Raw genomic sequence first — 17,810 nt, forward strand, 5'->3', positions numbered from 1 at the left:
GGGCTAAAAAATCTTTTTTGTGGAAAAAAAAATATTTTTATTTTCACGGCTCTGCATTATAAACTTCTGTGAAGCACTTGGGCATTCAAGGTTCTCACCACACATCTAGATAAGTTCCATGGGGGGTCTAGTTTCCAAAATGGGGTCACTTGTGGGGGATTTCTACTGTTTAGGCACATCAGGGGCTCTCCAAACGCGACATTCTTTCTCTTCCAAGCTCTGCAGTGCGCCCAAACAGTGGTTTACCCCCACATATTGGGTATCGACGTACTCAGGAGAAATTGCACAACAACTTTAGTGGTCTAATTTCTCCTGTTACCCTTGTGAAAATAAAAATTTGTGGGCAAAAAGATCATTTTTGTAGAAAAAATGCAAAAAATGCAATTTTTTTTTTTTCACGGCTCTACGTTATAAACTTCTGTGAAGCACATGGGGGTTCAAAGTGCTCGCTACACATCTAGATAAGTTCCTTAAGGGGTCTAGTTTCCAAAATGGTGTCACTTGTGGGGGGTTTCCACTGTTTAGGCACATCAGGGGCTCTCTAAATGTGACATGGCGTCCAATCTCAATTCCAGCCAATTCTACATTGAAAAAGTAAAACGGCACTCCTTCTCTTCCAAGCTCTGCGGTGCGCCCTAACAGTGGTTTACCCCCACATATTGGGTATCCGTGTACTCAGGAGAAATTGTACAACAACTTTTGTGGTCTAATTTCTCCTGTTACCCTTGTGAAAATAAGAATTTGTGGGCGAAAAGATCATTTTTGTGTAAACAAAAGCGATTTTTTTATTTTCACGGCTCTACGTTATAAACTTCTGTGAAGCACTTGGGGGTTTAAAGTGCTCACCACACATCTAGATAAGTTCCTTAAGGGGTCTAGTTTACAAAATGGTGTCACTTGTGGGGAGTTTCCACTGTTTAGGCACATCAGGGGCTCTCTAAACGTGACATGGCGTCCGATCTCAATTCCAGCCAATTCTGCATTGAAAAAGTCAAACGGCGCTCCTTCACTTCTAAGTTCTGTGGTGCGCCCAAAAAGTGGTTTACCCCCACGTATGGGGTATTGACGTATTCAGGAGAAATTGCATAACAAAATTTATGGTTACATTTCTGTTTTTACACTTGTGAAAATAAAAAAAATGGTTCTGAATTAAGATGTTTGCAAAAAAAAGTTAAATGTTAATTTTTTCCTTCCACATTGTTTCAGTTCCTGTGAAGCACGTAAAGGGTTAATAAACTTCTTGAATGTGGTTTTGAGAACCTTGAGGGGTGTAGTTTTTAGAATGGTGTCACACTTCATTATTTTCTATCATATAGACCCCTCAAAATGACTTCAAATGTGATGTGGTCCCTAAAAAAAATGGTGTTGTAAAAATGAGAAATTGCTGGTCAACTTTTAACCCTTATAACTCCCTAACAAAAATAAATTTTGTTTCCAAAATTGTGCTGATGTAAAGTAGACATGTGGGAAATGTTATTTATTAACTATTTTTCATGACATATCTCTCTGATTTAAGGGCATAAAAATACAAAGTTTGAAAATTGCAAAATTTTAAAAATTTTCGCCATATTTCTGTTTTTTTCATAAATAATCGCAAGTAATATCGAAGAAATGTTACCACTAACATGAAGTACAATATGTCACGAAAAAACAATCTCAGAATCAGCGGGATCCGTTGAAGCGTTCCAGAGTTATAACCTCATAAAGTGATAGTGGTCAGAATTGCAAAAATTGGCCTGGTCATTAAGTACCAAATTGGCTCTGTCACTAAGGGGTTAAAGCACTTAAGCACTTTATTTCGGTGTTAATCGAGGCTTGTGTAGGGAGGTCAGCTAAGGGTCAGTTAGGGACAGCCAACTGCACAGGGTGCCTTCTCGAATCCCTAGGGAGCCAACCTCCACTCTCAAGGGTAACATAAGGGTAAGACACTTTATATTCCCTTAGAACATTTCTTATAATAATAACTTCATGATACTTATAAATGACTTCATATTTTCGAAAGACCATCAGATGTCCTGATTTATTAGTATTGGATACTTATTGGTATTTTAATAATACTAATTAAAAGTTATTTTTTAAGGTTTCTTTCTAAAATATCAAAGATAAAAGCTCTCATTGCAGGAGACCGACAGCAGATAGAAGATGCAAGTCAGTTGAATAATTGCTGATTTTCATGTTGTAATTAATTTAAGAAATTTGATAACTTGAGAATATCCCTTTAAGTTCCATTTACATGCAAGATTATAATGAACAAAAGTTCCTAGGACTGTTCGTTTCACGATTTTCATACAGTATAAACAAGTTGCCATTCAGCCATTTTGGTTTCCTGAAAAGATCCTCATTCTCATCAACACATCTTCTTGTGTAAACAGGGTATCCGCTGCGAAGAACCAAAGCAGCCTATGGGAAGTGAATGACGTATTACAGATTGTTGTGTGCTCTACTGAGGTGTGGTCCGCCAGCGTAAAGAGGCTATTAAATGACCATTATCCAGTAGACATGTTGCCTTTGCCAGTTGTCAGCTATTTATGGCTGCTTAGTGTTATTGTGCCTTTTGATCACCATTGAACCCTACTATGATGTAAACTCAGTGATAATCGCATGGCACACAGATGTGAAGTAGGAATTCAGATACTAAATTCTGGATAGATTAAAGTCTTTTGAAAACTAATTTATTATGCTTTCTAGAGCAGTAAGCCATTTTTAGAAAATTCTGCACTGTTTTCTGGTGTATATTCTTATATGAAAAGTATGCATGATATATGGCTTTAATGAACTTATTACCTCGAATGCCTTATATTTTTGTCTTTGTTCTTTTCCAGCCAAGGAACTGATTCATGAGCACATTAAGCGGGAAACAGAGCAAGGCAACATGGTTGGTGCTGTGTGTCTGTTGAATGAAATAATACATTATTGAGTCTCATTTTATATGGAAAACATATACCGTAAGAATTTTTCACACAAAGAAAGACATGTAGGCTAGTATAGCCCTGCTTTGCTACTATCATAACACATGATTACTGTATATGCTAATGTTCAGTCTGCCTAGATGAGCAATGCTTTATAGCTAGCATTATTCACAAGAAAGTATGGATAAATAAATGTCCCTTGTCTCTGGTGTAGGGCAGGTTTTCTTAGGACTCACGTTTTTTTTCTTCTTTACACCAGACTATAAAAACTTATTAAATAAAGTGCACCAAAGCCACCCCCTACAGAAAGTATGATGTCCCCATAATGTCCCCCCACAGTTCCCTCACACACTATGAGGCCCCCAGTTACCCCATCACAGTATGATGGCCCTCACACTACTAACATACAATATGATGGCCCCTGCAGTTTCACTACATCGTATGATGGACCCCACAGACTCATAATACAGTATTATTGCCTCCTCATTCCAAAAATAGATTATTATGGTTTCCACAGTTCTAAAATGCACTATGATGGCCTCCACAGTCCCACAAAACAATATGACGTCCCTTACAGTCCCTCGTCAAAGTATGATGGCCTCTACACTGCCATCCGCATAGTATAATGGCTCCCACACAGTTTAATGTTCTCTCAGCACCACCTCACACAGTATGATCATCGTCACAGTCCCAATGTATAGTGAGGAAAAAAAGTATTTAGTCAGCCACCAATTGTGCAAGTTCTCCCACTTACAAAGATGAGAGAGGACTGTAATTGACATCATAGGTAGACTACAACTATGAGAGTCAAAATGAGAAAATAAATCCAGAAAATCACCTTGGGAGATTTCGCAAGATATATTTTGCAAATTATGGTACAAAATAAGTATTTGGTCACCTAAAAACATGGAAGATTTCTGGCTTTCACAGACCTGTAACTTCTTCAACAGGCTTCTCTGTCCTCCACTTATTTCCCTATTCCTAACACTAGGGGGCGCCCTAGCTCGCTATGTTCTCCGGGTTACTTCTGAAGGTGAAGATGCTTGGGCCACGTACCTTGCCTTATCTCCTGAATCCGTCCTCCATCTGTACCCTTCCCCTACACAGGGAAGTGGGAAGTAGTAGTGCACCGTAGTACACCAACCAGACGAGCAAGATAACACGAACAGATGAAATGGAAAATATCAAGCATACAAATATACACTCAAATATAACAGAAGTATGCACCGGGAAGTGCAGGATGGGGTAAAATCAAAGTAGGAGAAGAAAAGGGATTATCACACTCACAAAACCAAGCAATAGTCACAGATAAATCCACCAAATGCCTCCTCCAATAACCACCAACTACTATCCTCCCAGCCATGCAGCATAAGCTAGCTCTGACAATGTATTTCAGTCAGGACCCAGATTATATAGGGGATAGGAGTGGCTAACAGTGCTTAGCTGAGATACGAGATCTCCCAGCAGAGCAAATTAACCCCTGCACTGCCAAAAATATTTTACACCTTTTTTAATAACTAGGCAAAGTCACTGCGGTCTTCTGTCTCCTCTGTCGTGGTAACCCCGTTACAGGTGCCCTGTATATAGCAATGCCTTAGGCTCCAGCAGTATTTTATGCATAGTATGATGCACCACACATTTACATAGTTCCACTGGAACTGTATAGAAAATTGTATAATATGTAGAGTCCTGTCATAGTGCCATGCTTATGATAATATACACTTTTATACAGTTCCAGTGGAGCTACTGTATGTAACATTGTGGTGCACTATGCAGTTTTTTCCTGAAAAAGAACAAGGATAGATCAGGCGATACTTCTGTATAGTGGTTTTCTTGTATATACGGTAGATTAGCGATCCACATATCTTTTTCAATACCAGTGCTCTAGTCTGTCTAAAATAAAACATTATGTTTAAGATAATTCCTGAACTGTATAATGCATCAATAGGATGACTGAATAGGACTAAATGATGTCCATAAAGAATACAAATTTGGATTTGTAGCCTGGCAAGCATATGCCAGTTCGTCAGGGCTCACAGACGGATTTACAGGGAAATGTAAATGTACGCTAAAATCCAAGCTAATAATGGTCAATAGTTGTGTGCCATTCCTTATAGCAGCTTTTGCTCTGCTTTTTCTCCGTAGATTCAAGAACTCCTTTACAAGGGTCAGAGTGTGCAAGACGAGCTGATACTACAGCTTATGGTGGACAAGATAAATTCTGCAGAGGTCGCGCACCGAGGTAATGTGGTGCACTAAGGATTAGAATTTTTTCAGTTTTTCCATGTTTCATTTTTCTTTCCTCTGCTTAACATGACTAGTAACACACACAAGCAGCAATACGTACTACCTGTATAGCAGCATTTAGTTCTTTTTTTGCTCCTATGTTCTTCCAAAAAAATTTGGAATTATTGTAAAAATGCACTTTTTTTACCGGAAATATGCAGAATGAAAAAGTGAGGGTAACGACCGTCAACAAGGCGTAATACATGGTCCAAGAGGTCTGCAGCTGCACAGCACTAAAAACAGAAAACTGGGGGCAACTTGTATTCTGACTAGTGATTAGCGAACCTGAACTAGTGTCCAGTGCTGAACTCCGAACATGGACTTCTCCTGGAAGTCCGTTTTTAAATTCAAGAGTTCAGGGAGGAGAGAGAGAGAGACGATTTTCCAGCTTTAAAGTTCGGGTCCCCATTGATTTCTATGTGGCTTGGGTTCAGGTTCAAGTTCTGGTACCCAAGTCGAACTTTGGACTAAAGTTCGGACCAACCCGAACTTCCACTGGTTCATTCATCCCCAGTTCTGACACCTTCCTATACTAGTCAGCATCACTTTTTTGAACCCTTTTTGCTACAGTAGCTGGGATCAGATCAGGTGGCTGCCTATAATAATCAGCTTTTAGTATCCATGACCATGTCACTGGTTCACCTTTGGTAGATACCAGGTAGGACTACTGTGGGTAGATACCACTGCATACCAGTAACACCCCATAAGGCATGCCATTTTAAAGATGGTTTGCCCCAGTTGTTTTGCCTTAACAATTTTTCTTTTGTCAAAAATGCAAATCGTTATGCTTGCTTTTTTTTTTTTTGCTTTTAACTTAAAGGAATTGACTGCTCACTTGGTGCTTAGTATATCCCACCCCTTGATACAAAGCATTGTAATAAAGTGATCAGTGTTCTTCTTCCTTTGCCAGTAGTTTTCCATAGTAGCTGATCAGAGTACATGGCTACTCAGCACTCAAATGTTCATCAAACACTTTCTATAAGCTTTTTAATAGTAAACTAATTTGGAAAGTACCTGTAAATGCAAAAAATGTATGCACCTAGCATGCAAAGAAAAATTATCTTAATTTTGTAGTCCAAGGCAACTTGCTTAATAGGAATATGTCAGTAAGATCAAACCTCCAAAGTCAGCTATAGTGTTGTGAATTCTGTGGCTGAATTCACTCCTGTGGTCACAAGTGGTACTGCAGCTTCTGAGCTTCCTCCCTCAGGTGTTCTGGTGAGCTCGTTAACTGCTTCATTACTTAACTCCGCCTGATGCTGCTATCCTTGCTCCTTGTCAATGTTTCAGTGTTGGATCTGAGCTTCTCCTGATTGTTCCTGTGACCTGCTGCTCTGTATAGCTAAGTGCTTTTTGCTTTTTTGTTGCTTTTTTTCTGTCCAGCTTGTCTTTTGTTTTGCTGGAAGCTTTGAGACGCAAAGGGTGTACCGCCGTGCCGTTAGTTCGGCACGGTGGGTTTTTTTTTTGCCCCCTTTGCGTGGTTTTGCTTTAGGGTTTTTTGTAGACTGCAAAGTTCGCTTTACTGTCCTCGCTCTGTCCTAGAATATCGGGCCCCACTTTGCTGAATCTATTTCATCCCTACGTTTTGTCTTTTCATCTTACTCACAGTCATTATATGTGGGGGGCTGCCTTTTCCTTTGGGGAATTTCTCTGGGGCAAGTCAGGCCTATTTTTCTATCTTCAGGCTAGCTTGTTTCTTAGGCTGTGCCGAGTTGCCTAGGTAGTTGTTAGGCGCAATCCACAGCCGCTTTTAGTTGTGTTTAGGATAGGATCAGGTGTGCAGTCTACAGAGTTTCCACGTCTCAGAGCTCGTTCTTGTATTTTTGGGTATTTGTCAGATCACTGTGTGCGCTCTGATCGCTTAGCACACTGTGTTTCTGGATTGCCTTCATAACACCTGTCATTAGCAAACATAACAGTACAAGGAGCCAAACTAATGATTCTCAATAGAGGGAAAGAAAAAGTTCTGACATCATTTTTTTTTTTTTCTGCTCTGTGTTCACTTTTTTTTTTCCCCTAGACATTTGGGTGATTCTGGACACAGGTGTGGACATGGATATTCAGGGTCTGTGCTCTTCAATGGATAATCTCGTTATAAATGTACAAAAAATTCAAGATACTATTGATCAGAAATCTATGTTAGAACCAAGAATTCCTATTCCTGATTTGTTTTTTTGGAGATAGAACTAAGTTTCTAAGTTTCAAAAATAATTGTAAGCTATTTCTGGCCTTGAAACCTCATTCTTCTGGTAATCCTATTCAACAGGTTTTGATTATTATTTCTTTTTTGCGTGGCGACCCTCAAGACTGGGCATTTTCTCTTGCGCCAGGAGACCCTGCATTGAGTAGTGTCGATGCGTTTTTCCTGGCGCTCGGATTGCTGTACGATGAGCCTAATTCAGTGGATCAGGCTGAGAAAAATTTGCTGGCTTTGTGCCAGGGTCAGGATGATATAGAAGTATATTGTCAGAAATTTAGGAAATGGTCAGTACTCACTCAGTGGAATGAATCTGCGCTGGCAGCTTTGTTCAGAAAGGGTCTCTCTGAGGCTCTTAAGGATGTCATGGTGGGATTTCCTATGCCTGCTGGTTTGAATGAGTCTTTGTCTTTGGCCATTCAGATCGGTCGACGCTTGCGCGAGCGTAAATCTGTGCACCATTTGGCGGTACTGCCTGAGGTTAAACCTGAGCCTATGCAGTGCGATAGGACTATGACTAGAGTTGAACGGCAGGAATACAGACGTCTGAATGGTCTGTGTTTCTACTGTGGTGATTCCACTCATGCTATTTCTGATTGTCCTAAGCGCACTAAGCGGTCCGCTAGGTCTGCCGTCATTGGTACTGTACAGTCCAAATTCCTTCTGTCCTTTACCTTGATATGCTCTTCGTCGTCGTTTTCTGTCATGGCGTTTGTGGATTCGGGCGCTGCCCTGAATCTGATGGATTTGGATTATGCTAAACGTTGTGGGTTTTTCTTGGAGCCTTTGCGGTGTCCTATTCCATTGAGAGGAATTGATGCTACACCTTTGGCCAAGAATAAACCTCAATACTGGTCCAGCTGACCATGTGCATGGCTCCTGCACATCAGGAAGTTATTCGCTTTCTGGTGTTGCATAATCTGCATGATGTGGTCGTGTTGGGGTTGCCATGGCTACAAACCCATAATCCAGTATTGGATTGGAATTCCATGTCGGTATCCAGCTGGGGTTGTCAGGGGGTACATGGTGATGTTCCATTTTTGTCGATTTCGTCATCCACCCCTTCTGAGGTCCCAGAGTTCTTGTCTGATTATCAGGATGTATTTGAAGAGCCCAAGTCCGATGCTCTACCTCCGCATAGGGATTGTGATTGTGCTATCAATTTGATTCCTGGTAGTAAATTCCCTAAAGGTCGATTATTTAATTTATCCGTGCCCGAACACGCCGCTATGCGCAGTTATGTGAAGGAATCCCTGGAGAAGGGACATATTCGCCCATCGTCATCACCACTGGGAGCAGGGTTCTTCTTTGTAGCCAAGAAGGATGGTTCGCTGAGACCGTGTATTGATTACCGCCTTCTTAATAAGATCACTGTTAAATTTCAGTATCCCTTGCCATTGTTATCTGACTTGTTTGCTCGGATTAAGGGGGCTAGTTGGTTCACTAAGATAGATCTTCGTGGTGCGTATAATCTGGTGAGAATCAGGCAAGGAGATGAATGGAAAACTGCATTCAATACGCCCGAGGGTCATTTTGAGTATCTAGTGATGCCGTTCGGACTTGCCAATGCTCCATCTGTGTTTCAGTCTTTTATGCATGACATCTTCCGTGAGTATCTGGATAAATTCCTGATTGTTTACTTGGATGACATTTTGATCTTCTCAGATGATTGGGAGTCTCATGTGAAGCAGGTCAGAATGGTTTTTCAGGTCCTGCGTGCTAACTCTTTGTTTGTGAAGGGATCAAAGTGTCTCTTCGGTGTGCAGAAAGTTTCATTTTTGGGGTTCATCTTTACCCCTTCTACTATCGAGATGGATCCAGTTAAGGTCCAAGCCATCCAGGATTGGATTCAGCCGACATCTCTGAAAAGTCTGCAAAAGTTCCTGGGCTTTGCTAATTTTTATCGTCGCTTCATCTGTAATTTTTCTAGCATTGCCAAACCATTGACCGATTTGACCAAGAAGGGTGCTGATTTGGTTAATTGGTCTTCTGCTGCTGTGGAAGCTTTTCAGGAGTTGAAGCGTCGTTTTTGTTCTGCCCCTGTGTTGTGTCAGCCAGATGTTTCTCTTCCGTTCCAGGTCGAGGTTGATGCTTCTGAGATTGGAGCAGGGGCGGTTTTGTCACAGAGAGGTTCTGATTGCTCAGTGATGAAACCATGTGCTTTCTTTTCCAGGAAGTTTTCACCCGCTGAGCGTAATTATGATGTGGGCAATCGAGAGTTGCTGGCCATGAAGTGGGCATTCGAGGAGTGGCGTCATTGGCTTGAAGGAGCTAAGCATCGCGTGGTGGTATTGACTGATCATAAGAACTTGACTTATCTCGAGTCTGCCAAGCGCTTGAATCCTAGACAGGCCCGTTGGTCGTTATTTTTTGCCCGCTTCGACTTTGTGATTTCGTACCTTCCGGGCTCTAAAAATGTGAAGGCGGATGCTCTGTCTAGGAGTTTTGTGCCCGACTCTCCGGGTTTATCTGAGCCAGCGGGTATCCTCAAGGAAGGAGTCATTGTGTCTGCCATCTCCCCTGATTTGCGGCGGGTGCTGCAAAAATTTCAGGCGAATAAACCTGATCGTTGTCCAGCAGAGAAACTGTTCGTCCCTGATAGGTGGACTAATAAACTTATCTCTGAACTTCATTGTTCGGTGTTGGCTGGTCATCCTGGAATCTTTGGTACCAGAGAGTTAGTGGCTAGATCCTTCTGGTGGCCATCTCTGTCACGGGATGTACGTACTTTTGTGCAGTCCTGTGGGATTTGTGCTAGGGCTAAGCCCTGCTGTTCTCGTGCCAGTGGGTTGCTTTTGCCCTTGCCGGTCCCAAAGAGGCCTTGGACACATATTTCGATGGATTTCATTTCTGACCTTCCCGTTTCTCAAAAGATGTCAGTCATTTGGGTGGTCTGTGATTGCTTTTCTAAAATGGTCCATCTGGTGCCCTTGGCTAAATTGCCTTCCTCCTCTGATTTGGTACCTTTGTTCTTTCAGCATGTGGTTCGGTTGCATGGCATTCCTGAGAATATTGTTTCTGACAGAGGTTCCCAGTTTGTTTCAAGGTTTTGGCGGGCCTTTTGTGGTAGGATGGGCATTGACCTGTCCTTTTCCTCGGCTTTCCATCCTCAGACTAATGGCCAGACCGAACGAACCAATCAGACCTTGGAAACATATCTGAGATGTTTTGTTTCTGCAGACCAGGATGATTGGGTGTCCTTTTTGCCGTTGGCTGAGTTCGCCCTTAATAATCGGGCCAGCTCGGCTACCTTGGTTTCTCCATTTTTTTGCAATTCTGGGTTCCATCCTCGTTTCTCTTCAGGACAGGTTGAGTCTTCGGACTGTCCTGGTGTGGATTCTGTGGTGGATAGGTTGCAGCAGATCTGGACTCAGGTAGTGGACAATTTGATCTTGTCCCAGGAGAAAGCTCAACTTTTCGCTAATTGCAGACGCCGTGTGGGTCCCCGACTTCGTGTTGGGGATCTGGTTTGGTTATCTTCTCGTCATATTCCTATGAAGGTTTCCTCTCCTAAATTTAAACCTCGTTTTATTGGTCCGTATAGGATTTCTGAGGTTCTCAATCCTGTGTCTTTTCGTTTGACCCTCCCAGACTCCTTTTCCATACATAATGTATTCCATAGGTCGTTGTTGCGGAGATACGTGGCACCTATGGTTCCATCTGTTGAGCCTCCTGCCCCGGTTTTGGTGGAGGGGGAATTGGAGTATATTGTGGAGAAGATTTTGGATTCTCGTGTTTCTAGACAGAAACTCCAGTATCTGGTTAAATGGAAGGGTTATGCTCAGGAAGATAATTCCTGGGTTTTTGCCTCTGATGTTCATGCTTCCGATCTTGTTCGTGCCTTTCATGCGGCTCATCCTGGTCGGCCTGGGGGCTCTGGTGAGGGTTCGGTGACCCCTCCTCAAGGGGGGGGTACTGTTGTGAATTCTGTGGCTGAATTCACTCCTGTGGTCACAAGTGGTACTGCAGCTTCTGAGCTTCCTCCCTCAGGTGTTCTGGTGAGCTCGTTAACTGCTTCATTACTTAACTCCGCCTGATGCTGCTATCCTTGCTCCTTGTCAATGTTTCAGTGTTGGATCTGAGCTTCTCCTGATTGTTCCTGTGACCTGCTGCTCTGTATAGCTAAGTGCTTTTTGCTTTTTTGTTGCTTTTTTTCTGTCCAGCTTGTCTTTTGTTTTGCTGGAAGCTCTGAGACGCAAAGGGTGTACCGCCGTGCCGTTAGTTCGGCACGGTGGGTTTTTTTTTTGCCCCCTTTGCGTGGTTTTGCTTTAGGGTTTTTTGTAGACTGCAAAGTTCGCTTTACTGTCCTCGCTCTGTCCTAGAATATCGGGCCCCACTTTGCTGAATCTATTTCATCCCTACGTTTTGTCTTTTCATCTTACTCACAGTCATTATATGTGGGGGGCTGCCTTTTCCTTTGGGGAATTTCTCTGGGGCAAGTCAGGCCTATTTTTCTATCTTCAGGCTAGCTAGTTTCTTAGGCTGTGCCGAGTTGCCTAGGTAGTTGTTAGGCGCAATCCACAGCCGCTTTTAGTTGTGTTTAGGATAGGATCAGGTGTGCAGTCTACAGAGTTTCCACGTCTCAGAGCTCGTTCTTGTATTTTTGGGTATTTGTCAGATCACTGTGTGCGCTCTGATCGCTTAGCACACTGTGTTTCTGGATTGCCTTCATAACACCTGTCATTAGCAAACATAACACTATAGTGGCATGTAGATCATAGGAAGCTGATTACATTGATACCCTTATATCTGCCATCAGAAGTCCTATTACAAGTTTTTCTTAAATGTAAATGAGATGTTCAGAACTATGGGCCAGACACTGATCTCCATGACATTGTGCCTCCACAGCTTATTTTAAAGAAAAGGAGGCGTTACAAGTGTGAAACGTAACTAACACAGAACAGGAGAACTGAACTTTGTCTCATAATAAACATGTTAGCAGCTGCAGCTCTCACAGCTTTGCTGTATTGTAACAATATTGCAGCCCTGTCTGCCTGTGAGATGGAAGCTGAAACACTGACCTGCAGATGTGTCAGTCATAGTCACACACAGCTCTGCAGGGAGCAGCCATCACACATCATACTAGTAACTCCCCCTTCATGTAAATAAGCTCTGGAGGCAGATTCTCATACAGATCTGCGTCTGTCCCATAGCCCTGAACAGGTCATTTACATATAAGAAAAACATGGATGACACAGTTTCATAACTGACCGTGGCCTAGGAACGCTGTGAGTGACAGCTCATCCGCCCTGTGGAATCTGGAGTGTGCTGGTCTGTTGGTGGTGTAAGTGACAGTCCAGTTATACAGTCTGATCCTGGTGCATGCTGGGCTGTCAGCATTTTAATTGACAGCCCTGCTCCGCTATCTGGTTTAGTCTGCGAGCGTTTCCTCAGGTGCCTCCCATCTTTAATCATTTGCAAGGTGTTTAGGTGGCTTGCTGTCACAATTCAGTTTAGTTGTAGCTTTGCCTTAACTGCATGTATTTGCTTACATCTATGTCTCTTTCCTCTGACCCTGTTGCCTGACTTTGGATTTGTTGTGACTTTTCTTATGGATTCCCCATTCTGCTTTTGACGCTCTCTGACTTTAGGTTTCTGAAAATTGTCCTCTGACTATCCGTTTGTTGTACTCCCTGGTTTTGACATACCCTTCTGGCATTTGACCCTGGACTGTTTCCTGACCATGCCTTTGACTTACCGCTATGTACTTTGAGCCCTGGTATGTGACCTCAGACCTCCTGACTACTCAGTCTCACAGCTTGCCCATGAGTAGTGACTTAGTGTCATAATGAACTTCTCTGGAATAAAACATCGGATTGCAGATATCAAAGTATCATTTTATTCAGTTTCCTATGACCTTCATGTTCATATAGACGGTTTAGGAGGGTTGATCCTTCTGACAGATTTCCTTTAACCCTCTTCACAACATTGATGTACATTTGCATCATATGTTGTGTCCTTGACTTTGATGCAGGCTCGTACACCAAGCCTACATCTTTCCCGGCAGATATCAGCTGATTTATTTCTGGGGACCAATGCGTCTAGGATGACTACTCCACTCCGCTCCCCTGGTCCTTATAGCGGTATGTGCACAGGTACAGAATATTGCTGCACTTACACATTGGTTAGGATAGCCCTTTGCAGCCAAAAATGGGGGTCCAGTGATTTATCAGTGCCCTGACCTCTTAGTAATCAGTATGGTTTTCGCAGTGTATTAGTGAGACAGTAACTCATTTGGACGAGAAAGCCATTTTAATGCTGTTTTAATGCAGATGTGGAGTATCCACATTATTATTTTTAAAGAGATTTAATAATTTACCGTTTAATTAATTAGTTTAGAATCGCTCCAATTTTTATCCACATTTCAGGCTACGTGCTTTGCGGACTACCAACTCTCTCTGAAGAATTCATAAAGATTCCACAACAGATTGAATTAATAAAGAATTTTAAATTAAAACCTGATGTCATCATCAATATTAAGGTAAAAGACTGGAGAATACTTACATGCAGTTCTGTAATGTTGATTTGCTTTTCACTGACCAGACTTTTTTTATGATTGTGGTTTGTATAAATGGGATTAGTGTTTATTAGTTCTGAATATTAAAGGGAATCTGTCACCTACTTTTTCATATATAAGCTTCGGCCACTGCCGTTAGAAGCTTATCTACAGCATCCTGTAATGCTGTAGATAGGACCCGATATAACCTGAAAGATAAGAAAAACAGGTTAGATTATACTCACCAAGGGGCGGTCCTGGTTCGGGCCCAATGGGTGTCACGGTCCGGCGCCTCCCATCTTCATGTGATGACGTCTTCTTCCTTGCCACTGTTGTGGCTCCGGATCAGGCGTACTTTATCTTCCCTGTTGAGGGCAGAGCAAAGTACTGCAGTGTGCAGGCATCGGGAAAGGTCAGAGAGGCCCGGCACCTGCGCACTGCAGTACTTTACGCTGCCCTCAACAGGGCAAATCAAGTTTTTTTCATTTATGGTTATTTTATTTAAAGCAGATCTGTCACTAAATTTCACAATACAGACTGTATACAGTATTAAAGGGAATCTGTCTGTTTTTGGTATGTAAGCTGAGAGCAGCATAATTCCAATGTATCACTTACTGGGCTGCTTGGTGTATTTTTGAATCCTTGTTTGTCTGATGTAGATGTCACAGAGCCAAGACCCCACTCCACACCCCTGACTGGCAGCTTCTTGTGTACACTGTGAATTGTCAGCAAGCTGCTAATCAGTGATGGGTGCGGGGATGGTGGGGTTTACACTTAGGCTACGTTCACATTAGCGTTGCGCCGCCGTGCGTCGGCGACGCAACGCGCGACGCACGCTAAAACGCGCGCAAACGCGCGCAAAAACGCGCGCGTTTTGCGACGCGTGCGTCGTTTTCCGACGAAAATCGGACGCACAGAAAATGCTACATGTAGCGTTTTCTTGCGTCCGACGCTAGCGTCGGAAACGACGCACGTGGCGAAAAACGCCACCAAAACGACGCACGCGTCCCCTATGTTAAACATAGGGGCGCGTCGCCGCTGCGTCGCCGGCGCAACAGCTACGCACATTGGCGGAACGCCAATGTGAACGTAGCCTTAGTAGCTTGACTGTCTGGCACTTGAGATGTAGGAAACTCGTTTATCAATTTAAGAAAAGGTCTCAAATCATGAAAAACAGGTAAATACCCTCCTACTATTTACAACAATTTTAAGTAAATACTTATAAAAAAGGGAGTATTATCACATTGGAGAGCTAATGAGGGAACAGCAGGTAATCTACCCCTAATAAGGCCTATATCTTCCCCTTCCTTGCTGCAGAGGATGGCACTTGTAGCACCGGCGTCCCTGCGTGTTTTCCATCCTCCTCTTCCCCGGTAGGGACGCCTACTCACTCACCCCCTTGCCCCACGCTTCCTTCTGCTCCTGCTGTCTTCCAGGGTCTGCGCACATCTGGCAGATCCCTGGCACTGCGTTTAGGGCACATGCGCACCCTCAGTCTCTTAAAGAGACAGCCTGCACTTTCCTAAAGTGTCTGCAGCCAATGGCTGGGAGACACTTACTATTTAAGGAGCCTGCACCTGTTGGGAGGTGCCTGAGTAATGTGTTCTGTCAGTTATCTGCATGCATGCTAGTTGTCAGGTCCCCTGTTTTTGTGTTCCTGCCTGTACATACTTGTTCCTACCTTTTCCTGCCAGTACCTGCGTATACCCAACAGTACCGGCCAGTTCCCACCAGCATCTGCCGTGCCTTCCTGTATATCTGCAGTACCTACGAGCCTCTGCCGTGCCTCCAGCACCTCCTGGCGTGCCTTCTTGAATACCAGCCGTACCTGCCTGCACCTGCCATGCTTTCCTGTATACCAGCCATTCTCGCTAGCACCTGCCGTGCCTTCCTGTATACCAGCCATCCCACCCATCCCTGACCATTTTAGCTTCCTGTCTCTTTGGGGGTCAGCTGCCATGTGTCCGAAGTCTGTCATGTAGTAGTGCAGCGCCCCAGAGTCCTGGTCGTTGCAGTAATGTCGCTCTGCCACTAAGGGGAGTGATGTTATGTCTGATTGCACTAAAGGAGTTCACCTGACCAGGTATCACAGTCACACATTACACTTCACACTCCGGCCACCAGAGGAGCAAAAGGCACTATGTATTAGGCCACTCCTCACACTGGTAAAACTGGGGGTCGGATAGGAAGTTAGAACGGAACGCAGCCTGGGAGAGTTCCAGGGAGGACCTGTCAGGGGTGGGTTCCTTGCAGGTACCTAGCAGAAAGAGTAGAAACTGACGGAGCCGCACCTGCACTACCTTGCGGTGGCATCCTAAGAAAGGACACAAAGAGAAGGATGTTGTGGAGAATTGAGAAACGAGATCAAAGCACAAAGGAGAGCCAGTAGGAGTCGTGCCCCGAGAACGGCAACATCCTACTGAGGCGCGTAGCCGGTGGCCGGAACACCGAGGAAGTAACAGACTTCAAGCATTACTTCAAACAGCGGCAGGACAGTTGATTATAGGTTGGCTGTCTACCATACATCACCTAAGAAGACATAGGGGGCAAGCATGGAGAGGGGCGTCTCTAGGGTCCCAGAATAGCTCTGAGCCTTCCCGTCAAACGGGTGCGTCCTCTCCAGATAAACTTGGGGGACGGAGAGAGAGTGAGAAAGAATGAATACGAAAGTTGTGAGGACTATCCCGAATGCTCAGCAGGGAAGAACTACAACACACAGGCGCTAGTGGTAGGCACTGATTTCCACCTGCAAAGGGAACTCTGGATGTGCCTTCGGACCGGCCGGTCTCAGCCAGCCCTGTTAACAGTGCTCTGGATTGCGGATCCCGATGTGGTCCTGTAGTGTTACTCTTCTGCTGATAAAATATTGATTGTATTGAAACTAAAAAACACAGCTTAGTAAGTGATACATCCGTGTAATCAGGCTCTTGTTAAATACCAAAAATCTGCTAACAGGTTCCCTTTAAACAACTTTTAGACTTGTTTAGGCTGGTGTACTTACTTTGAAAACCAAAGTCAGATTGTATAATCCTAAAGTAAAAATGATTTTTTAAATATTAGTCAGGGAAACTTTAAAAAAGAGTTAAGTCGCCCCCTGCCATACAAGCACTCCTCCTGCCAGCGCCATAACTTTAGAGGGGTTAACCCTCCCCCCCCTCGCTCTGCTGTTCCCCCTGTGGAGCCTGTGGATCTGCTCTAACATACAGAGCCTGGGTGCATATTAAAACTGCTGCATATAACACTCTCAATATCCCAGCTGCCCATCTAGTGGTCTCTCTGGAATACAATCCTACATTTAACTCTGCTGTGACTGGATCTGGAGAGTGCCCTGTATACACATATAACTGTAATTAACCAGTGGAGCCCCTCTAGCTGCCTGCCATGCATCACTCTAAGGGAACAGGGGCTGCTGATAAACTAAGGAAGTACGCCAGGGAGGATCCTTCTGATAGTACACGCACTCTCAGAAATAACCCTGCACAGACCCAACGTAAAAATCGTCTTTCTGATAGTAATGAGGAGGGAGAACAAGATGAACTGACTCTTAAACAGGCGTCAGAGCAGCTAATGCAAGCTATATCCCTCACTAGATCATCTCTCACAGAAAAAATTGAGGATGTGCATACTGAGGTGGGTCGCCTGCGGCATGATATGCAAGCTATGAGAGGGCGTATTTCGGAGGTTGAAACAAGAGTGTCTCATATAGAGGATACCATCACCCCTATGGAGGCTAAGTTGACAAAAGCCGCTGGCTCAGTAAACGTCTGGAAACAAAAGGCAGATGACTTGGAAAACAGACTGCGTCGTAATAATATCCGAACTATCGGTCTGCCGGAGCGTTCGGAGGGTCAGCAACCCGAACAATTTCTGGAGGACTAGCTTAAGGCCTCCCTGGGGGAAGAATTTTCTTCAACTTTTGCAG

At 43.7% G+C, this 17,810-nt stretch overlaps 1 protein-coding gene across 3 annotated transcripts in view; it reads left to right on the forward strand.

The window, feature by feature from the left end:
* The window catches only part of AK9 (adenylate kinase 9), a 234,122-nt gene that overhangs the window by 96,804 nt on the left and 119,508 nt on the right, over positions 1–17,810 (forward strand). For all 3 annotated transcript variants that reach the window (XM_069726227.1, XM_069726228.1, XM_069726229.1), the window contains 3 exons: positions 2,823–2,875; positions 5,055–5,151; positions 13,761–13,873. In XM_069726227.1, coding sequence (XP_069582328.1) covers positions 2,823–2,875; positions 5,055–5,151; positions 13,761–13,873 — 263 coding nt within the window. The remainder of the gene's footprint in view (positions 1–2,822; positions 2,876–5,054; positions 5,152–13,760; positions 13,874–17,810) is intronic.

This window comes from Ranitomeya imitator, chromosome 5, assembly GCF_032444005.1.
Source record: "Ranitomeya imitator isolate aRanImi1 chromosome 5, aRanImi1.pri, whole genome shotgun sequence".
NCBI classification, from domain to species: domain Eukaryota; kingdom Metazoa; phylum Chordata; class Amphibia; order Anura; family Dendrobatidae; genus Ranitomeya; species Ranitomeya imitator.